At 46.1% G+C, this 22,314-nt stretch overlaps 3 protein-coding genes across 4 annotated transcripts; 1 reads left to right on the top strand and 2 right to left on the bottom strand.

Annotated features, from left to right (window-relative positions):
* Positions 1-348: 348 nt before the first annotated feature.
* LOC142996353 (retinol dehydrogenase 10-B-like) lies at positions 349-2,361 on the top strand. The gene is made up of 5 exons (XM_076147325.1): positions 349-798; positions 1,332-1,430; positions 1,556-1,701; positions 1,805-1,936; positions 2,073-2,361. Exons 1-5 carry the CDS (start codon positions 349-351, stop codon positions 2,191-2,193), a joined length of 948 nt encoding a protein of 315 aa, XP_076003440.1. The 3' UTR covers positions 2,194-2,361.
* A 241-nt stretch (positions 2,362-2,602) lies between these two features.
* Positions 2,603-10,579, bottom strand: cse1l (CSE1 chromosome segregation 1-like (yeast)). Of its 2 annotated transcripts, none has more exons than XM_076147323.1 (25): positions 10,527-10,579; positions 9,135-9,224; positions 8,885-9,027; positions 8,642-8,743; positions 8,387-8,532; positions 8,210-8,300; positions 8,015-8,122; positions 7,413-7,505; positions 7,153-7,320; positions 6,938-7,067; positions 6,754-6,819; positions 6,462-6,664; positions 6,031-6,115; positions 5,879-5,940; positions 5,656-5,792; positions 5,400-5,503; positions 5,212-5,309; positions 4,943-5,093; positions 4,645-4,853; positions 4,421-4,518; positions 4,231-4,316; positions 4,026-4,107; positions 3,745-3,891; positions 3,224-3,455; positions 2,603-3,044 (listed from the first exon to the last, which is right to left on the bottom strand). In XM_076147323.1, exons 2-25 carry the CDS (start codon positions 9,211-9,213, stop codon positions 2,955-2,957), a joined length of 2,910 nt encoding a protein of 969 aa, XP_076003438.1. In that variant the 5' UTR covers positions 9,214-9,224; positions 10,527-10,579; the 3' UTR covers positions 2,603-2,954. The 2 variants fall into 2 exon arrangements, with proteins under 2 accessions (XP_076003438.1, XP_076003437.1); XM_076147322.1 differs by lacking the exon at positions 10,527-10,579 and adding an exon at positions 10,019-10,128.
* Positions 10,580-10,817: 238 nt separating this feature from the next.
* LOC142996278 (protein polybromo-1-like) lies at positions 10,818-22,314 on the bottom strand. The gene is given in 32 exon segments (XM_076147218.1): positions 10,818-11,430; positions 11,644-11,857; positions 12,037-12,080; positions 12,481-12,538; positions 12,540-12,593; positions 12,595-12,641; positions 13,454-13,609; positions 13,707-13,908; positions 14,015-14,216; positions 14,319-14,502; positions 14,619-14,776; positions 14,918-15,063; positions 15,192-15,443; positions 15,534-15,691; positions 15,785-15,970; positions 16,052-16,263; positions 16,351-16,990; positions 17,075-17,180; positions 17,279-17,558; positions 17,639-17,733; positions 17,824-17,965; positions 18,686-18,902; positions 19,326-19,411; positions 19,484-19,569; positions 19,652-19,750; positions 19,847-19,915; positions 20,397-20,513; positions 20,644-20,793; positions 20,912-21,059; positions 21,141-21,238; positions 21,348-21,495; positions 22,227-22,314. Coding segments are annotated over 31 exon segments (4,908 nt in total). The 5' UTR covers positions 21,486-21,495; positions 22,227-22,314; the 3' UTR covers positions 10,818-11,266.

The following is a 22,314-nucleotide window of genomic DNA, read 5'->3' as shown; positions in this document are numbered from 1 at the left end:
GTGATGTAAAGCATAGTTCTACATTATAAACTGGTAACTCGGTGTGTGTTAAAGTGTTAAAGTGAGGTGAGGATTAAGCAATAACACAAACTGTTCATGTGAATAATGAACATGCACGTTAGTCAGGTCCTCAGTCATCAGACACAAAGCCACTCTATTGGTGGCCACCATCAGTCAGCATCGTAATCCCACACACCCACACCCACACACACACGCGTTATATAAAACATCCCTCCAATCCCACGTCACACACACACACAAACAAACTGCCACAGCTTTGGCAGTCTGCCCTTGTGTTTTCACTCAAACTGCACCCGATTGCAAGAGGCCATCAGACGGGGGTCAACCATGATCGTCATAGTGGACCTGGTGATGATGCTCATCGAGTTAACCTACACCACCCTCTGCGCCATCATCCAGACTTTCCTCCGGCCGAGGCTGAAGTGCGTGGAGGGCGAGCTGTGCCTGATCACGGGGGCCGGGGGGGCTCTGGGCCGCCTGTTCGCGCTGGAGTTCGCCAAAGAAGGCGCGCACCTGGTGCTGTGGGACTGCAACACGGCCGCCAACGAGCGCACCGCGGAGCTGGTGAGGGAGCTGGGCGGCCGGGTGCGCACCTACACGGTCGATCTGTCCCGCCGGGAGGACATCTACGAGGCGGCGGAGCGGGTGAGGGCGGAGGTCGGGGACGTCACCATACTGGTCAATAACGCGGGGGTGGTGGCCGGGCGGCGGCTGCTGGAGTGCCCGGATGAGCTTCTGGAGAGGACGCTGCGGGTCAACTGCCACGCGCTCTTTTGGGTGAGACACTTCACACCGATACACACTTTATGAAGCTACCGCCATCGCTGTCAACGCGTCTGGCGCGAGTTATGCAAGAGGCATTCAGTGTGAGCGGCGGTGCGCACTGATGTGTGAGGGGATGAGCGGCCCCGGGGCTGCAGAGCGGCTCAGATGGCCCTGTGACGAAGACTAGGGAGTTAGAGCAGGATAAAGCACTCACCATCATCATCATCATCAGCATCATTGAATGACACCCACTCCAGTTTTAAAAGCACGTGATTAGACTTCTGATCCTCTTAGTGGATCCGGTCCCGTGCTTCAACAATGAAAGTGTAAGCTCATTAAGTAACAGGGACATCAGTGACAGAGGGAGTGTGTGAGCGTCTCCGTGGACAGCAGACGCACGACACACACATAAGACACAATAAGGTGGATTGGGATGAAAGCCACCTGCTCCATTTAAACAGACAGAAGGCTCAGCACAGATCTGAGGCCTCTTCTACTTTAGATACTCATCACCTTGGTTCTCATGCGTCTTCTCAAACCAACAGATGACAAAGGCCTTCCTGCCGCAGATGAAAGCAAAGAGCCACGGCCACTTTGTAACCATCGCCAGCGCCCTGGGGTTATTCAGCACGGCGTGTGTGGAGGTGAGAGGATGAAGATGAGAGTCAATGATTAAACAGAAACATCTAAGAACCATCACTTTGAAAGGAAACAGTACTGATGTGATGAAATGCTGACCACACTGCTGGCGTCTTCTCGTCTCCTGCAGGATTACTGTGCCAGTAAGTTTGGAGCTGTTGGGTTCCACGAGTCTCTGACCCATGAACTACGTGCTGAGAATGAGGATGGGATCAAAACCACTTTAGTTTGCCCTTATATTGTCGACACAGGGATGTTTGCTGGGTGTGAGATCAGGTGAGACACAAGACACTGACAAAATTACACGTTTTCATAGCAACAGTGGACAAATGCACACACACACACACACACAACCGTTTCTCTGTTTTTCCCCCACAAGGAAAGAGCTCCGGAGTCTAATTCCTCCCCTGGACCCCCTTTACACCGTTAAGCAGTCCATGAACGCCATCTTAAGCGAGCAGCAAATGATTTGCATTCCTCGCCTGATGTACATCCCCTTCCTGGCACGAGCGTGAGTACAGAGCGGCTCATTAGTCAGCATCAGCACTGAGCCTCGTGCTTCAGTGAGGTCATTATGCATGAGAATGAATTTAAATGTGTGTGGTTCTGTGATGATGAATGGACTTTATCTCCCTCCTCCCCGTCAGACTGCTACCTTGGGAAGCCAACGTTGCAACCTATCGTTTCATGGGAGGAGACAAATGCATGCTGCCCTTCATCAAGAACGCCGAGCAGAAGACCTCCAACGGTCACGTCAAAGCCTCCTAAGACCCCTCAGCCCTCCGTGTTCACCAGAGAGGACCAAAGGCTCAACCAAACACAGCACCTGAAGGGAGCGTCCAACATCTGTACTCCAGGGGTTTGATAGCGAGCAGTACTGAAACATTGAATACTTCCACATACATTTAACCCCTTCTATAGCCCAGAATCATTCAGCCAAAACCCTGTTCATAGAGAAACAGCAGATCTGTCCGAGTGCCTCTTTTTTTTTATTCACATTAACAAAAATAAACGGTGCAGAAACAAAGACGTGACATAATCTACAAATTAACATGCGACAGGAAAAGAATGAAGCGCTATGTTTGTGTTCGGGCCACAGACCTGGGGGCCTGTAACCGTAGTAACGTGAAAGAAATCCCTCCAGTAAGACGGAGACGCTCTGCGATTTCCACAATACTGTTTCTGCTTCTGTTGAAATAAACAATTGGTGTCAGAGTAAAGGAGATCCCGTATAATCGGAGCCTACGAGCTCGTCACACAGCAAAGGAGCCAAACACATAATTGGGTTAAGTCAGCTTTTGGTCGTGTCCTCTTAAAAAACCCTTAAAAACGTCCATCAGAGAAATTCCCCCCCCCCCCCGCCGTAAACTGGATTTCATTTCTCTGATGAGTCCAACGTTAATTGTCACAAGTCAAAGCAAATCTGTAAAGACTCTATAAACTCAGCTGAAGCAGGTCACCGTGGCTACGCCCCCCGCACCGCATTCTGGTCTGGTTTAGCGTTCCATTCCCATATCTTAATGTACATTTCAGAGCAATTGCACGGTGGCCGCCTGTAAGTAACCCTGTAGGTACTGGAGGGCCTGTGCGTTCAGAGTGGTGGTCAGCATGGAAGGGACCTGCAGGGAAAAGGAGACGAGACACCGGGGATCAATCAATCGCCGCCTGAAGCTCTGACTTAAATATAGAAAACGTCTCGAAACAAAACTAAGACGCTCAATTCTGATATTATGAAAATTAGGATTAGGTTTAGTTCTGGCGTATGAAACCTAAACATCTATTAGATTTAAACACGTACCCTTCCTGGACAGGCAGTAGACAGCTTGTGGAGCGACTGGGCCAGGAGGATCTTGGGATTACCGACGGCGTTCCCGATAGGGTCGTGCTCCTTCTTCCCGGCGAAGGCCAGCTGAGAGAAGGCCGTCTGGTAGCCCGGCGTGTCCTCGATGTCGATGAAGTGCTCGTCGTCCGGGATGCTGTCGTCCTCCGGCAGCTCAAACAGGCCGATGAGGGCCTGGAGCAGCGGGGTCCTGAACACGGAGACACACAACGGGGTTAACACAGAGGCAACTTCAGAGGCGTAAAGGAGCGGGAAGGACATGAGCGTGGATGACATCACTGTTTAGCCTTAAAATACCAAAAAATAAATATCCAGTTACCCGAGCTCTTGTTGTCGTCACATTGCTTTTCTTTGTTGTTGTCTAATTAACATTCATTCAATAATAACAACATGGAATTCAGAAAAGAAAAAATACTAAATGCTCAAACTTTAACTGAAGGGAGGGAAAGAGAAATGTAGAAGCTGCAGAGGAAGCTTACCAGAGTTTGGTGTACTCTGTGTCCATCATAGCGGGACACTCAGTGAGGATCTTTGTGATGCCGACAGCGCAGATCTTCTTTTCTACGGGGCCGGAGACCTTCTGCACCTCGGGAATGATGATTTTCTCCAACACCATACCAAACATTCTGCAACGCAAAAACAGAGCAATTAGGACTTTCCCCCACTGATTCTCTCCTCTGCTCAAGTCCAGGACATACTGGGGAGGTCAACCAACATCTTATAAAGCTTTTACTCCTTTACATTTTCAACATGCACTTACTTTGGCTGGATGCTGTCAAAGATCTCCTGAAGTGCGATGGCTCCGTACTTCACACCATACAAGTTGATAAACACCAAGAAACCTGTGAGACAGAGACACCAGAGGGTAAGACAGGCTCATGCTGGGTTTACTGTGCGTCAACACTTCCACATTTATCTGCTCTGAACACAACACGCATGAGAGGAAGGAGATGAGGTGAACGCACTCTTGATGAACTTTGTGGTTTTGGAGCTTTGTAGCCTCTGGAAGAGCAGGATGAAGATCTGTTTCCTGTACTGAGTGATTGATTCTCTGGCAAAAGACAAAAAACAATCAAAACAGTGTCATTTAATCCTTTTCCCCTTGTACCGCATTCGACTGACTTTCCAGTGAGCAGGTGGTGATGAGTGACTTACGGGGGCATGTGCTCTACGATGCTGTTGAGAAGGTAAAAACCTTGGTGGTCGTTGGCTTTAGAGGCAATAAGCTTCTGGAAAACGCCAAGCAAGCCAGGCTGAGGGGGTAAGACAGGTAAAGAGAGGTTACATCAATGAATAAAATAACATTTGATCATTTAATGACAAGGAAAAAGAGACACCGTTATCAAGCGCAGAGATCTAACACACTGTGCATGGCTTACTATCTTATCTGCAGCAGAGTTGGCAATAGTGGCTCCTCCTTTCTCCAAGTAGGCCTGAAGGAGGCGCACCAGAGGCGGGATGTTCCCTGTCCTCTCCCACAGCACGGGCTGCAGCAGGTGGGGGAACAAAGCCAAGTAGGAGGAAGGAATAGAGTTGGAGTGGATCTCTAGAAGGAGAGACATGACCTGGAACACGTACGGGAGGAACTCTGCAACCAAACACAGGGAGAAGGTGAGTGATGTCAGCTGGGTTTCCATCTATGAAGACGGATCTGTTTAAAGGGACACACTGACGCACCCTGGACGTCATTCTGAAGGATCTCAGTGAAGACGGGGAAGAGGGCCTCCTCAAAGCTGCCCACAGTGGTGGGGTTGGCCTTACAGGTGATCCGGACAGACAGGCACAGGGACTCAAACAGGTAGTGGTTAAAGTGAGGTTTGCTGGGATTCTGAGAGAGAGTGAGACATGCAGTATTAGAATATACAGCCTGACATACGCATCGCTCAGATACACAGAAGGTGGCAGTTTATCTATACGTCCATCAGGAGTGTGAAAGTGGAGGTCACCTTGCTGACTAGGAGGAGCTTGTGAGTGAGCTGAGCAATCAGAGTGGGAACGTAAGGAACGATGGCTTCCTGCAGGAGGGAGAAGCTGCGCATGATCGCTTTAAAATAAGAAAGAGGAGAGAAAGGGAACATTTAGTAACTTTGCTGTCAGTCAACTGTAGACTGAGCTGCATTTACAAACAACTTACCTTTCATGATGTATTCATTTTCTGAGGAGCCTGGGAGAGCCAGAGCCTTGAACAAGTTGTTGAGCAGCTGTTCAGTGAAAGGAGCCATCTCTGCCGATGTGATGCTGCAAAACACACAGACAGGAGGCTTTACCTTCTGACCTCAATAAGGAGTGTGTGCATTCCTGACAACTTCAAGTTTAGGCACTAATCCTCGCTCAGCAGAATAATGCAATCGTGCACCTGACTTTGGCGAGACTTCGGTGCTGATACTCACAGAGTTGCGTTGTTGGTCCCTCTCATGGTGAACAGCCTCTCCAGGGCGTGAGCGGCGTAGGTGTGCTCCACCGTGCTGTCGGCCTGCAGGTGGGTGATCAGCAGAGGCACGGCTTGCAGCAGCTGTTCCTTTGGGAGCTGAAACGGGAGAACAGAGGAATCCTCAGCAACACGTGGATTGGCCATGTGATGTGCGTGTTTTCGGCTAAAGGAAGAGCTCCTACCTGACTTCTGAAGATCATGACGTACTTGATGGCGTCTGCCTTCAGAACTGGAAACTCGTTAACTGCATCGGGGAGGAAGCACTCATCTTAGATACATCTGTATTGTATATTTTACCATATAAAAATGTGCAACACAGGATAGGTTCTCTTACTATTGGAGGACTTCAAGTCAGGGAGAATGTGATTGATAAAGAATTCAGTCAGGTTCACCAGCTCATTGGCCTGGGTTATTCCATGCTGGAAACAAGACAATAATATTTTAATGTATATAGAAAGTCAAAGTTACATAACATTTCTGCACACATTTTCTCTTTAAGACGTGTGTGTGTGTGTGTGTGTGTGTGTGTGTGTGTGTGTGTGTGTGTGTGTGTGTGTGTGTGTGTGTGTGTGTGTGTGTGTGTGTGTGTGTGTGTGTGTGTGTGTGTGTGTGTGTGTGTGTGTGTGTGTGTGTGTGTGTGTGTGTGTGTGTGTGTGTGTGTGTGTGTGTGTGTGTGTGTGTGTGTGTGTGTGTGTGTGTGTGTGTGTGTGTGTGTGTGTGTGTGTGTGTGTGTGTGTGTGTGTGTGTGTGTGTGTGTGTGCGTACCTTTTGCGTCTGGGCTTTGGATGCCAGCGATGTGACCAGATAGATTGCGGCGTCTTTGTGCTTCCAGTTCTCTTGGGGGTTCTTGGCGTACTCCGACAGCATGGAGTTCACGTAGCCGGAGAAGATTGTCGTGACGGGACCCTCGTAAAATTTACAAAGGCCTCGCACCAGGTCGCACGCCGCCCTGCGCCGAGTGTCGATGTCTAAAAGGAGGAAGGGAACCGGGTCATCAATGGCTCGGTATGGACTTTATGTTTTAATTGTACAAGGAGTGGCGATAGTTGATCTTTACCTGATCCTTCAAGGTCCCTCCTTATGTATTCCTCTGAATTATCCTCAAACGCCTCTTCATCTGCACCTGTTTGGACATTACAGGAAACCCGGTCAGTATCACCCAGTAAACTCACACTGCACACTTCATGCTGTATCAAATTGATTTATTATAAACAATAGATTGACATAAGAAGGAAACCTACTTCTGAACTCCATGTTGGGCACAATGACCTTCTCACAGATGCTAGTGAGTGTGTCCTGGTCCTTAAACAGGTGCTTGTAATGTGGCCTCTCACACACTGATGCCAAGAACTGGATAGCGTTGCTCACCAGCTGCAACAAAGATGAAGTGTGTGGTTAATGCAGAGAGAAATGAAAGCGCGCACACACACACGCACACACGCACACACGCGCTCACCAGGTCATACTTGACTTCCTGGCCTGTCGACACCAAAAGGTTCCAGATAGCGGTGACGAATCGTGGCAGGTACGGCTGGAACTCTTCATCGTACTTCTGAGCGTACAGAGCAGCGTTGTCACAGATCTGAGACTTCAGCAGCTCCAGAAGCCCCGCCTCCTCTTCATCCTGGGGAGAGTTATTAAAAAAAAGTGTTATGAGCCATTTTACGCTTAAGGAGAACTAGAAATGTATTTTGTTAGAGCTGAGAAAAACCTCACATCTGTTTGTAAAAGTTTATTATCCAAAGTCAGCAGGCAGTGGAAGTTTGTCATCCAGGTCTCCATGTTGTCTTCAAAGAACTCTGGGAGATCCTGAGCAGGAATGGAGTACAAGTCAGGGTTAAAAAAAGTTACAATTACTTAATTACAAGCTGATCAGACATCTCGACAATCACAGTGATGAATCATGAACTCTTTACATTTTTGTTACCAAGTACTTACAGTACAACATAAACACAAGTACAAATTGACAAAATGTTAGATAGACGCATGTGCTGAGACCCACAGAGACAATCGGGGACAATCTTTAATAAAGCTGCCAGAAGGCCGATCTGAACAGTTTAACCCTTGATTAAATTGTCTACAAAACAGAATTAGACAAGAATAAGTCAACGGGAGAGTCGTCAAAAGAAAGCCAGACAGGACAAGGATCTAAAATATGCAGTGAACGCCCAACTTCAGTAGATAAATCCTGCATGTGTCTCTCTGAAACTAATCCAAGTGCATCCATTATAATCAACAGAGGACTTGGTCAGGGATATTCACATCACAAACCTCTCTATAACAGAAAGGCTTTTAAGTGCCAAGTAAGAGGAACTGACCTGGAAGTTCAGACTGTAGAACAGCTTGGATATGAGTGTGAGCGAGGAGAAGAGGACCTTCAGGGCGTTGATGTCTGTGGCGTGAGTCCGACACAACTCAATGGTGGCCTAAACAAAAGAGAGGAAACTTCAAACAGCTGCTGTGGAAGGTTTGAGTACGTTTGATGTCACGTTGTTAGAAGTTACACTACAAACTTTGAATAACTCTGTCAGAGGAAGAGCAAACGTATCCAGGACTAGTTTGATCTCCGACCAGAGCTCGTTCGATTTGAACTCATGACGATACCTTTAAACAAACAAACACATGGAGTTAATCATGAAACCCTTCACACTCTGATGAAGCACAGATGAAGATGAAGACCTCAGCCCGACCTCTTAAAGAGAGAGTGTGCGGTGCGGAGGACTCCATTGATGATGCTGAAGTCTCCACTTCTGAAGCGGGTCACCATCTCCGTCAGAAGATCTGGCCACTTCTGAGGAAAGTCTTCTCTGCCGATGATACTGATGGCGTCACTCAACTGAAAAGAATCACACAGAGTGAGAAGGAGAGCTGGAAGAGGCTGAGTGCTTTCATCTGCTCTTTATTCTATAGCGGCCTTAAGATCTGAGTGACAGCTGAGGACGTACCTGCTTCTGGATCTGTTCCGGGCTGCTTAACATCAGATTTACAATATTGGCCTTGATCGCCGTCCGGTCCTGGTCAGAGATTTTGTTCGGTTCATCTTCAATCTTTGGGCACAAAAAAAAACCGGGACATTCTCAAAGAGGCAAACACAACAGGAGAACACAACAATGCCCCTGATTACATCATCAAAGCTCAGATTCTGACATCCTACAGAGCAGCGTGTGTATCATCTGATCTGGACTCACAATGCGCCAGTTCCTCTTGATGTAGTTCTTGAACGTCACAGCCGCACACACACGGATGACTGTGTCCTGAGATTTCTCCAGCAGAGTGAGGAGTAACAGAGGGTAGTTCTGGTTTCCCTCGATGGATTCAAGACACTTTTCAGCTATTAAAGACAGAAAAAAGAGAAGAAAAGTAATATTAGCAATCAGAAAACAACTCCTTATAACCAATAACAAACATTTAAATTGATGTGATGTGAGAGGAGATTACCTGGACGTCTGACCGAGGGGTCGGGGTCCAGTGTTTTCCGAAGGAACTCGGTGAGGGTTTGAAGATCATTCAAATCCATAATTGCCACAACTTAAAAAGAAACATGGTCAGAAAGTTAGAAGTGAAAATAAAGGAAAACAAACATGTATGGCAACAGTTTGCTTGAAAATAGACAAGTTGGCCAATAACATACAATCTGATCCTACATATGAACTCATCCACAATGTTATTTTAATGTGTGTATTCAATCCAGAACCCTCAAGTTGGACACTGTAAGGTTTATTTTTATGTAGAACAAGAATCAAAATAATCCATGATGTTTTAAACGACCTGTAGTTTATAGATTACGACCGATGTTTAACAATTCCACGCCCGCCTTCATTAAATGGCAACAAACAGCTCCTAAGCTAGGTTCAGTCACTGTAACATACAATCCGCTGACATTAGCTCGCTAGCCTTGGCGCTACAGTAGCTAGAGTCGCTACATCACAGGCTCATTCAGCTAGCTAGCACACACTAGCTAAAGTCTGCCCACAAGTTTACATGTGACGTTAGCCGAGACAGATTCAAACAAGAGTCAATCAATCAAAATGTGAGACCGAGTAAAAAGCTAGTTAAAGTTATGAGTTCGTCATTACTCCCTTTGTTCGCATCCAACATATTCTTTAATACGCTACATAAACTGCTGTCTAAAGTTCCAGTGAATAGGCAAATCCAGTAGCCGGTCAGCATGCTAATGTTAGCGCTAGCCTGCTAATATGTTTTGTGCCAAGCAGAGCTCATTTCCAACATTACGTATAAACTCTCATGAAACAGCCAACAGGCCTGACTAAATGTTTGGATTCCCGTTATTACCCGGAGCGCCGGAGCCCGGGAGGCCTTACCTTGGCTAACGCGAGACTCAGTGTGCAGGGTGGTGAAGCACAGACGTGCTGTCGTTCCAGCTTTCAAATATCTGGAGCAGTAGGAACTACGCGGTCAGTTCACTGCGCGTGCGCACACTCAGACTGAGCCTGTCAGACACGCCCCCTGGGTTTGATTCTCTGGTGCGTTCAGCGACGAATGCAGAAGTGTGGTAAACACCAAAGTGCTAAATGTCTCCAAACTACACACACGATTTTAAGATGTATTGCAAGTACACATTTGATATAGAGAAGAGTGGACAGACTTGATTATTTAAACATAAAATTTAAAAACCAACGGGATGAATTAAGTATCTATCTATCTATCTATCTATCTATCTCTCTATCTCTCAATCTATCTATATCCACCTTCACTACGGAAACTTCACCCTTACGTTGATCACATCTTTGAGGATCCTCTTTCCAGAACAGCACTCATATGTTCCTGTTGTACTGCATCTCATTTCAGTTTAGTAATTTGCCTGCTTACCCGCTTCCAGTCCCTATTGCAAACCTGGCCTTGCTCGGGTTGGGTCAGGCACCACTGACATTTTATCTTCCTCTTATCTCACTATTTAATTTGCAGAGCGCCTGTGTGCACACAAGTATGTTTGGAGTTGCAACAAGCACCGTTCCTCCCATCGCCACATTACAAAACATACTTTTTGTTGTTTTTGCAGGAAAGAATTATGCAAATTATAGTTAGTTGTTAATGGCATCATCATGAATACTACTCATAATAATCAAAGGGTAAAAGAGAACACTGCGATACAGCCATTTATGATGTATTTACTGTATTTCAACATAGAAAATGTCAATCAATGGTAATTCAGTCCAAACAAGAACAACATGTAAATGTTATTGATACGGTGGTCAGACAGCATTAAGAGACACAAATTACAAAACTGGGTTGTGAAAACATCTTTCTTTAGGTTTTGGAGTAGTTTGTTATAATACACCAAACTAGCAGGACCACAAACATCAACATAGCTACTATTTATGAAATTAATACAAATTCGACTCATCACAATTTAATACTAAAAGACTGAAAGGATTGATCAATCACAGAAAGATAGGCATCACAGCAATCCACAATACATCTAAGATCAAGAAGCAGCATGAACACAATGTGCAGCTCACATGGGTATGACACAAAGTCAACAGGTTTTAGTGAGCTTAACCCTTTCCTGTCTTACAGGTCTGGGGTCAGAGGCTCATAGTAGGCGCACGCTACAGGTTGTGCGTCTGACGGATGTTTAGGGTGTCTCGCAGCATCAGGTCACGGAGTCGCCAAAGTGCATCTGCCATGGTCTTGTGGGCGCCCTTACTCTTCAGCCAGTGGGATGGCAGCCTGCTCTCTTGCTCCTTTGTCAGGCGCACATCTTTCCTTTTAACTGCAAATGCACAAATCAAACATTAACATTTCTATCATCTTTCTTTCTACAACATTAACGACAAGGGACGGTAAATATGTCCTGCCCCCCTGAGAGGCCCATCACTAACGGATATGAACAAATGAATTTCATAGCCTACAGAGTGGAGCTTAGACACTATTACTCATCTGGAAAGGTTTATGAAACCAAGGGTCAACAAATGAGAAGATTAACCTGAGAGGGCGTGGTCCCACTTGCTAACAGTGGAGGATTCTGCATTAAGACCTTCAATGTATTTAAGATAAGCCTCAGAGTGAAGCAGCCGCTGAGACTTGGGTGGTGGGGACACAAACACGGGGGTGGAGGGCTGTTGGAGCGCAGGTTGTCCCGCCTGACCGTGTCCTGGGTACGGGGGTGGAGCCTGGTGTCCAGGACCCACCGAACCAATCTGAAGAGAAAGCATCAAGAGAACCTTTACAAGTGCAGAGTATCCCACTCATACATACAATGGTGAGTTTACATGGTCGATAGAATGAGGACTGACACTGACACTGAAAAAGATGTTCACTACCATTTCCCGTGTCTTAATGTCTCTACTCAATCTCATTTTGTACAGAAAGTGATTACCTGAGATCCATGCATGTTTCCTCCTCCGGGTCCACCTGTGCCACCTGTGAGGATAATCTCTATCATCACTGTATCTCAGTGCAGCTAGTCCCTTGATCTTGGTATATAGAGTATACCATCATCAAGTATCAATGTCACATCTATAACCAAAACTAAACATTAATCAAAGACAGTAGGAACAGGAATGCCAATTGTAAAAACTTTGTGTGCAGGTTCACTAGTGTCATTGACATACTCAAACTATGTGTCAGTAACACATCACCAATAAGCATACTGGTGTGTTACTGAGGCATAAATGTTAGAGACCCAGTCGAGGCCTTGTGCTCTCAACCGGCCTGCTGTCTCAGCCTCGGCCTATTGGTTCAGGTAGCCCCTCCAGCAAGTCAGAGTGGTAGACATGAAGCAACTGCGTAGCAGGTGGGGTGGCTATGGCAGCCCTCTTACCAAGGTGCGGCATTCCAGGCAACTCAGGCATAACGGGCGGGAGATGTCGGGGATAGACGGGAACCCCCATGCGATGGTGGTGGTGTGCCAGGCATACTAACCATGCCTTCCACATGGCCCTAACAGGGGCATCATAGCTGACCTATATGCACCCATCATACCTTCTCAGGCAGGGACGGTAGCAACACAAGACAGCAACATGCATCAGTGAAACGTGCATTAACTACTGCACTAGTAGTGTATGCAATAGAAGTGAGAGGGATTACAGTGGAGATGAATGAAAATAACACAGTGGCAGTTGGAACCCCAATTCCAAAGTCTCCCCAAAAGCCAGAGCTTGACCTGCCTTATAGTCAATCTTGATGTAGTGATGTTTGAAATGATGTAATGCCTGGAATGATGGCGGTTCTCCATGTTGGGCCAGAGTTTGAGTTGAGGGTTAAAGTAAGGGTTCAGGTCGTTTCAGAGCCTATGGAGTTGGTGTACCAGTGTCAGTTCAGTTCCCCGCCACAGAGATTTGTTTGAACACAAAAATGCAATATGCACAAAGAAAACCAGTGATGTACAAGCACTACTCTCAGCTCCACTCATGCATTAATCCATTTTGAAAAACTAAGTCATTGATTGGTGTAAAGTGCACTTCCCCCCTCTTATTCCTTCTGTGGACAGTGTACATGACTATCTAGGAAATGTGTCTTATAAACCATGTACAAAAAGCTTTCCAGGCTTCCATAAAAAACAAAGGAAATGTGATTAAAATGCATATACACCAATCAATGACTGAGATTTTCGACCAAGATGAAACGTCTAAACCCTTTTCAGATGTAATGTTAGAGGCACATCAAACAGCCCGTACATGCTGATGAGGACGTGATAATGACGTTTAAAAAGCCAAATAGTTGCAGCTGTTTAGCTTCTTATCCCCGTCCTCTATTGAACACTGGATGATCCATCTGCATCCATGAGGGGTTACCTGACACAGGCGACATGCTGGGATTAAGCATTCCCATGGGGGTTGGGGGCGGCACCACCCCCACCAGTGCCCCTACTGGGGTACCTGCTCTAGGGGACGCATGATGCTGGGACGCCCGGTCACGTTCCTGCTGCTCAGCCACTTTAGCTGCTCGCTCTGCAACACAACAGAGAGAGAGCGCTTGGAGCAAAAACAAATCCGGATCGACGTCAGAACGTATCAGTCTGTCCGAGGGAGGAAAGTTACTCCGTACCTTCATACTCTGCTTTCTTTGAACTCTCAAGGTTCCTCCATTCTGTGCCGACGAGGCGACTCAGCTCCCCAAAGGAGAAGTCTGGGTGCCGGGCTTTGATGACTGCACGCATCTCGCTGCTGAATAGAATGTATCCGCTCATGTTGATCTTCCTCTTTGAGCCCTCCTTCTTTGAAAGGCCCTTTATGGATTTTGGGGTAGACTGAAACCAAACATAAGAAAGCAATTTACAATTACAATACCAAATACACATAATTGTATTGCTCTAGGGGAGATTTGCAGTTCTTAAGAAGTTCTCCCACCCTGACCTGTGGCGGGGTGTAAGGCATGGCCTCCATATCATTAGACATGGAAGTCTGCATCTGAGGCAAGGACTGATCACCCTGTTCACCATCATCCTCCCCAAGATCTTCCAGCTCTTCATCTGTCATATCAGCAAACTTTGCCTCCAGTTCTTCAATTTTCTTGTCCAGCAGAGGAGACGGTTCCTTCTGCGGCACTATGAGCTTCCTGTGTTAAACAAATCAGAAAAACACAACAGCGTCTTGATTATCACATTTTCCATTGTGGTCATGGTGTTTGCAGAAGTGTAATTTCTTCCTGCCTGCTCACCTAAAATAGTAGAGCTCGTCTTCCACCACCTTCCCAGAGAGTGAAAAGCGTTTGAGACCCTTGAACTTCTTCATCTGCTTCTCACTCTCAATGTAGCGACTCTCACAGAGCAGAACATTCTCTTCTGGCACTTCAGTTGGCCGGCATGACAGATAGTCTTTAAAGGACGACACTACACATTTCCCTGTGAAATGTGACCGCATCATTTCCATGAACAACAAACATGAAACCTTAAATCGTGAAGGATTTTGTAAATATGAGCTTGGTTATTCAATTTAAAATGTACAGTAAGTGAGGTACCTATGATGCACGTCATGGGACAAGTCTCCTCAAGGTTGCTAAGGAACACTTCCTTCTTGTAGAACATCTTAGTGGGCTCATGCTCCGTTTCCTCTGGATGGATGAAAATGGGACCAAAGAAGTATCCAGCTCCGTCACGCATCCACATCTTCTCAATCCTGTTCAGTGCAAAGAACAATGGGAATCTGCGCTGGATACACTGGGAAACGGAGAAGCTTAGTACAAAACAGTCAATAGAAACCAAAGCAGCAGTGTTTGGATGAATATTTCTAAGCATACGAGAGCAGCATTTACAGTACCTGCCCACACGATGGCGCACTAGTCGATTGGAACCAATATAGACAAAGTCTCCCACTTTTAACCAATGGTTGTTGTAACAGAGCTGTTCATAGTACTGACAGCCCGGCTCCCCATTGGCCATGTCCATCGTTACGTCCTCCCTCTCCTGTAGAAACACACACACACACACACACACACACACACACACACACCGGTTTGCAGAATTGTTTGTATTTTCTTTTCATGCATTTTCTTTTCATGCATTAAGTTTTATTTAAAAAAAATGTTGTTTACCTTCTCCGTGATAGCATCTGTCATTTTTGTCTCCTCTGAGATCTCTGGTGGTTTCTCTTCTTGTTTGGGAGCAAACATGGATGCCACCCGGACCACAGGTAAGGGAACCTCTCTAGGAATGAACCTGACGGAGCTCAGGGGCATGGCCCACATCTTGATCTTCTTGAAGGACTTGGACTTGGCAGAGTAGCGTGACTCACAGACATAGACGTCCTCCCCTCTGAAGCCTTCTGGGTGAAGTTTGAAGTACTCCTGTAAACCCCGCCCCCATCAGAAACATTAGGTCAGTGCTCCACAGGCTCTCCACCAAAGCCATCCAAACTGAGAACAAAACGTATTGACCTTCACAAACATGACCACGCATTTGCCCAGGATCTTGCTGACAGGAGCTTTGTTGTAGTAGTCGCTCTTAAACACCTCCTTCTCCAGGAACTTCCGCGTGGCGAGATGGAATGTTTCATTTGGCCTGTAGAACCAGCAGCCGTACAGCCATTTCTCCCCTGCATTGAGTAGAGGTGGAGATTAATAACTGAATTAGACCCACCTTACAACCTTTGGAAACATGGAACCACTAAAACCAACAAAGCAGTAACCTGTGTCGTCTTGCCAGAGGCGTTCGATGTAGATGATGTGAGGCTGGAGGTTTGGCTCTGCAGGCTCCACGTATACGTAGTCTCCCACATGGTACATGCTGTCCTTGAAACTGCAGTCTTGACTGTATGTGCGCTGCAGGTTGGACTGCCACGATCCTCCCGCAGAGTCATCCCTCTTCTCAGCTTCTAGTAAGTCACAACTTCCTCAGTAAAACAGGGATAACGCTTTTCACATACTTGAGATTTGTCACATATTTAACAGCATACCCCTTTTCTCCTCCTCCCTCTTGAGTTTGTCCTCCTCAAACTCCTTGGGCAGCTTCTCTTTCTTCTCCTTTTCCACGTCGCTGTGAAGATGTTTGGACGTGTAGCTGAGAGCAGGAGACATCAGGATCTCTCCGTTCTTGCACAGCTCGTCTCTGATCCGGACCAGGAAGTGCTGCAGCTCTACAGAATCCTCGAAGATCTCAGAGTCCGTCCTGTAATGAACAAGTGGAGTGACAATAACTTTAATATGACAAACTTACTGGGCGTCACCAGATAATGGACAGTTAACAGAATGTCACCTGTGCATTCGTCTGGCCTTCTCCAGCACTTCAAACATGTGGTCCTGAAAGACATCCAGCCTCTTGTAGTGTCCTCGGTCTACGTTACTCCTGATGATCTCAAAATTGAGTGGTGGCTTATCAGAGTTGGTGGGATCCAGAGCTGGAATCTCAGCTAGCGAGTCGCTGTAGCAACGGCCCTCATCATCTTGGTGACCGAGCACCGACACGAAGAGGCTGCGGATGAGCTCCTGGATGAGGCGTGGGACATCAGGCACGTGGGCGTCGTCCCCTCCCTCCAGGTCGCGCCTCGTCTCCAGCAGGACCCTATGCAGCACCAGAGCGTCACGGTAAATCAGAGACTCCGGCTCGTTGTACGTGCAGGCGTTGTTGAACATGAGCACCAAGTCCTCCACCAGTGCATCCACATCCTGGTACTTATTGGCCAACATGTGGCTCTTGATTTTCTCCATGTCCACAGGCTTCTTGATGGCGAGGTAGTAGTCTGGCAGCTCTGCGCGGGACGGCAGCCGGAGGAAGATTGTGCTGAGGCGACGGCCCCGTTTATCTGTGTAGTTCTTCACGGCTTCATAAAGTTCACTCAGCTTCTGCTGTAAGGGCGTCAGGTACTTGGACTTCTTCAAAGTAATGCTGTTCTTCCCTGCAATTACATTAGTGTACGTGTGTTAAAACCTCCTCACACATGAATACTATGTCTAATAAATAAAGCCAAACACCAACATACTTATTTTCAACTTTGGGGACATGACATCATCATCATCAGCTAACGGACCCAGATCCCTCCGTCTGTCTTTCATAATCTTCTCCAGGACGTCAGCATCATTGTAGACCTGGAACACAATAAAGAGGCTCAGCAGGAATTCACGCTTTCTTTACCCAGTATAACTCAATATTCAGATTTGCATCTTAAGTCCAAACAGGGCCTCACCCGTGAGCCTTCCTCATTGTAATGTCGTGCATTGCGGAACATGAGCCTCATATCTTCCACCATGGCGTCCTCAGTCATGTACTTATCTGAGCGGATGTTGTGCTCAATCGTCCTGAGGTCCACTGGCTCCAGGATGACCTTGTAGTAGTCTGGGTAGTCTTTCTTCGACGGCTTGACCATGAACAGCTCGCACAGTCTGCGACCGGTGCCGGCTTCTCGCGCCTCGGTCACGGAGGCCAGGAGGACTTTCATGCGATTTTTCTTTGTATTCTTCTTGTGACTACAAAGACGAAAATACGTATACCAAACAGTTATAGCTCATAAAATCTACTAGTGAGAGTAAAGAGTATCAAAGTGTACCTTTTTCTTTTTGTGCTGCTGGTGTCGGATGTGGCAGAGGAGAGCATGCTGTCTCCATCGTCATCATCTCTCTGTAACAGCTCCTTTCTCTTCAGCTAGGCAGGAAACAACCACAAAATATGTCAACAAAACAGAATCTGCGACAACGTGAACCCAACTGTGGCCCAGTAGGATCTGAGGCTGACCTGCTGAACGTGCTGGAGCTTCAGCGCACGCTTGTAGATGGAGGAGTGAGGAACGTTGAAGCGTTTGGCGTTCTCGAACATCAGAGTCAGATCGGTGTCGATGTGCTCCACACTCTCATACTCGCTGTTCTTCATCTTGTTCCTGTGGGGAATTACGGGGCTCTCACATTTGGGAAGGAGAGCACAGAAATACTGTACTGTACAGTAAATGTGTGTGTGTGATGTGGTGGGGATAGAAAATAAAAAAAGAGAGAATGTTAAGTATGAAATGAATGAGAATGTCAAGTGTATAAGAAAGTTACTACACTGTATAACGCTGCATGTTACACACTAATCAAAGTGTTTTTAGGAGGAGAAAGGTGTTTTGGTGGTTGTGTGTTGTGTTATCTGACAAGTTACACACTAAATTGACTGTGCCTAATTAATTCACTGCCACCGCTGAATAATTTATGAAGTCTTTAACACCCTTGACTTTAATATTGTGCAGCAAGAAGTCAGAGTGGATTGTGGTTTGATAACACAATGTAGTAATCAAAGCATGTGTTTTGTGCATCACAGGGGAGGATTTCAATTCTATTTCCATCACATCATTCCATCTTTGGCCTCATGCTGTCAGCTATCATGTCAGCTATTTATAGAAATTACGATGCATGTCAAATTAAGTGTTTCTACATAGATCAATGACAGGAAATGTATTAAGTCCATGTGGAATTCAGACTGACAGGCCAACATGTGGGTGGATCAAAGAAGACAGGTGACTTTGAGACAGAATGAGAAAAACATAGACCTCAAACATTTGTGCTTGTTAATATGAAAGCATGTATGAACAGATAGAGTGAGGTCATCTGTAGCTCTGCCATACTTGATGTGATGGAGGCAGATGGGTTGGCTGATCTGGTGGTAGTAGTCAGGGTAATCCTTCCTGGAGGGCAGCTGCAGGAAGGGCTCAGAGATCAGCTGACCCTGGCTGTTCCTGCCCCCTCGCACAGCCTCGTAAAGCTGGAAGATGGGGTTGCTCATGTCCATGTTGGAGGACAAACTCTCTGCCTCCGACTCGCCCTCGTCGTAGTGGACGGAGCCTAGAGACGCAGGGGAGAAAAGGTCGGTGCTGAAACAGCGATGGCACTGCAGCTGTCTGACAAACGCACAGTATGTCTGTAATAACGCACTACCCGGATCCCCCCTCTTAGGACATCACCTACTCTGTCCTAGCTCTTCTTATGCTCTTGTTTTCTAATCTTTCATTTCTAATTTGTCCTTTTTACTCATTCATCATAGTACCTAACTTATTGCACTTCTACTCTAGCTCTAGTTATGCTCTTAGCTGTTGGTTTAGGAAGGAAATGCGCTTACGATTTCTTGTGACCTGAAGTTCTTTTATCTACCTTTGTTGAACACACTTATTGTAAGTCGCTTTGGATAAAAGCGTCTGCTAAATGACCGTAATGTAATGTAATGTAATGTAATGTAATGTAACAAGAGGTAAAGAAGTAAAGCCTTACCTGAGAGAATGCCTTCCTCATCACTTTCGTACTGGAGAGCCATGGTGATTGCTGAGAGGCGGTCGCCCTGGGCTGACCTTCTATTCCTGACAGTCAGACGGAGACATTTTAGTTCCAAATCCCCTCACAATATACTGATGTGTTGTTTCCAAGCGTACCTGATGCGGATGCTGGACTTGATAGGTTCCCCGTGCTCCATCTCAGACTTCTTCTGTGCAAATACCTTCTTGATGGTGTTTGCATCCTGAGTAAAGATTAAGTTGTTTGTCATGTTGCACAATATTGCACACGCTTTGTGTTAACATAAGAATCTATTTCCAGCTCACCTTAAACACCTGTGATCCGGGCTCATTGTAGGTTTTGGCATTCTTGACCAGCAGATCAATGTCTTTGGCCATGGCACTAACTGTCCTGTACTGGCCCATCTACATTCAAACACATTTAATGGAGAATTAACTAAATAAAGTACAAATAACTGAATTAGATTTGATTTCATGGAAGGCGTGTGTGTGATAGATTACCTGATTTTTCTGAGCAATGATTTTCAGATCTATTGGTTCCTTAATGATGGCATAATAGTCTGGGTATTGCTAAAAAAAAAAGGGAGGAAATACACATCAATGCAGGGAACAGAGAGGAAGATAAGCATGACCCAGCAACTCAAAGGCACAGTGGAGAGCTGGAGAACATGGAGGACTCTGGGACGCCAGAATTCACTGAAGAGCTCTCAGGAAACATCATGACATCATTGTTCTAACTCTGTTAGCTTGATGACATCATTGTTGAAGTTTGAGGATGCCACTGTCATATATTTAAAGTGACCACTAGGAAGCTACAGTGACATCAGGAAGGCAGGAATTGAGGGATTTTAGGACGCCACTGTTGAGCCCTCTGGAGACGTTGTGGGTCATTGACAAAACGGAGGAGGAGGAGGAGGAGGGTGCCTACCTGATAAAACCAATGTGCCCACTGTCTGCCACTACTAACATCAATGCAATCTTGGATAATATCACCTCATCCAGTGTTTATTGACTCTTGATATATAAGGAAACATTCTGAAGGTGTCCGTACCACTCTGGAGGGAAGCTTCTGGAACAGCTCACTGACCAAGCGGCCAGTCGGCTCAGTGTAAGACACCACAGCATCCAGGAGCTGCTCCAGGATTTCTTTCACGCAGGAAGATCCACACTGTGGAGTACAAGCAGTCAAAGTGTTAAAACAGGGAAATGCTGACCTCAGTCGCATACAACTATGAAGGCAGAATTCTTTGTCATTATGAAAACAATACAAAAGTCTTTATTATGTGTATGAGCGTCACCTCGTCTTCAGCGGACGCTCCGGGATTGTCTTGTGTATCATATCCATCTTCATCATCATCGTCATACTCCCCTCGCTGAACAAATTCATTCTTGGTTCGCAGGTAAAGGTCCCACAGTTTACAGGCGGCTCTGTACTCCGGGCTGTCTGACTGCACACAAGAGACACACAAGAGGCCTTAATGATGAAAACTGAAGACATTTATAGATTGAATTCCATTTTCAAGTTTTCAAACATTTCTAATAGGTTTATAATTGTAGGTTTGTTACCTTGTAATAGGTTTTTGCATTGTTGAACAGCAGCTGAAAGTCAGCGGTGAGTTGTTCAACATCATCATATTCCTCCATCTTCAACTTCTGCTGGATCTTCATCATGTCAATCGGCTGTGACACCACATGGTAATACTCCGGCTGATTCCTTTAAGAGATGGACTCGTGTAAATCTACTACGTCTGCTGTTTCATAATGTAATTATGTGCACAACTTTAATGCAGCTCACCTTCTCTTCGGGGCTCTGATGAAGAGTTCACACAGCATCCTCCCCTGGTCGTCCTTATAATCTCTGACGGTGTTGTACAATTCATGGCAAACAGCAATCTGAGAGGTAAAGATGAAACACTAAACATGATGCACACATCTGTCTCATCTGTGTAATCTGTTTGTGTAGTCACATATTTCTGATAATAATTGAAATCTGTCAAATTACAGGATCCACAGTTGGAATGTTGGACGTTCGTTTCCTCTTTCTCCCAATGGAAGACACCAAAGATGAAGGCTGGTTATCTTCAAAATCTCCACTCAGACTGCTGGAGGGGGATGTTGCCCGTCTCCTTTTCAAGGCCATGACAGAACCCCTGAGGTAAAGACAAACAGCCCAGCAGCATGGAAATATGGAAAGACTAAAGGCCACATATGGATAACGGCCGCAGGCTGAACTATATTCCTATCCGACTAGTACAAACCTCATTCAGTTTGCTAAATAGTGCACACTGTACATGTACACACTATGCATAAGCTTATTATTATGAGGAATTGATTAGGATAGCACCAGATATACTCCTGTTTATATCCCAATAGCTCCCAATAGAGTTGTTATAATAGAGATAGTGATTAAATAATACCAGAAATACTTCATTCACCCAAAACACCAGCTGGTAGCACACAAACAACCACTAACAAAACCTAGAAGTACCTCAAAATGACAACACTGTCAAATCCATAATTGATACAGTAAAGATCAGACTCATCAGCAAACACAGGCATTAACTGCACTTTCACACTTTAACAGCGCTCATTTATGCTGTGTGTGTGTGTGCGTGCGTGCGTGCGTGCGTTACTGACTGGTCCAGAGTGAACACATGAGCAGTTTACTGTGTGTGTGTCACTGTGTGTGTGTGTGTGTGTGTGTCAGTGTGTATGTGCAGACAACACAACAGCTAACATTAGCCAGCGTTAGCTTTCGGCATCATCCTGACCGAGACAAAGGCATCACTGTAAATGTGAAAAATGTCGCTAAGTTCGTAACACCCGCGTCACCTGAGGGCGCATACGTCATTTTACCTGCGTGACAAAGCCAGGCGCTTACCTGTCGTGTTTACAATTCACATAAAATTTGACGCATCAAGAAAGCCAATCACTTATCGATTTTTGGAGAGAGGGACACCACTGTAAAG

Source organism: Genypterus blacodes, unplaced genomic scaffold, assembly GCF_046128005.1.
Source record: "Genypterus blacodes isolate CSIRO-AG114 ecotype Tasmania unplaced genomic scaffold, CSIRO-AGI_Gbla_v1 ptg000037l_1, whole genome shotgun sequence".
NCBI classification, from domain to species: Eukaryota; Metazoa; Chordata; class Actinopteri; order Ophidiiformes; family Ophidiidae; genus Genypterus; species Genypterus blacodes.
The sequence above is the reverse complement of the archived record's forward strand: the minus strand, read 5'-3'. Positions and strand labels throughout refer to the sequence as shown.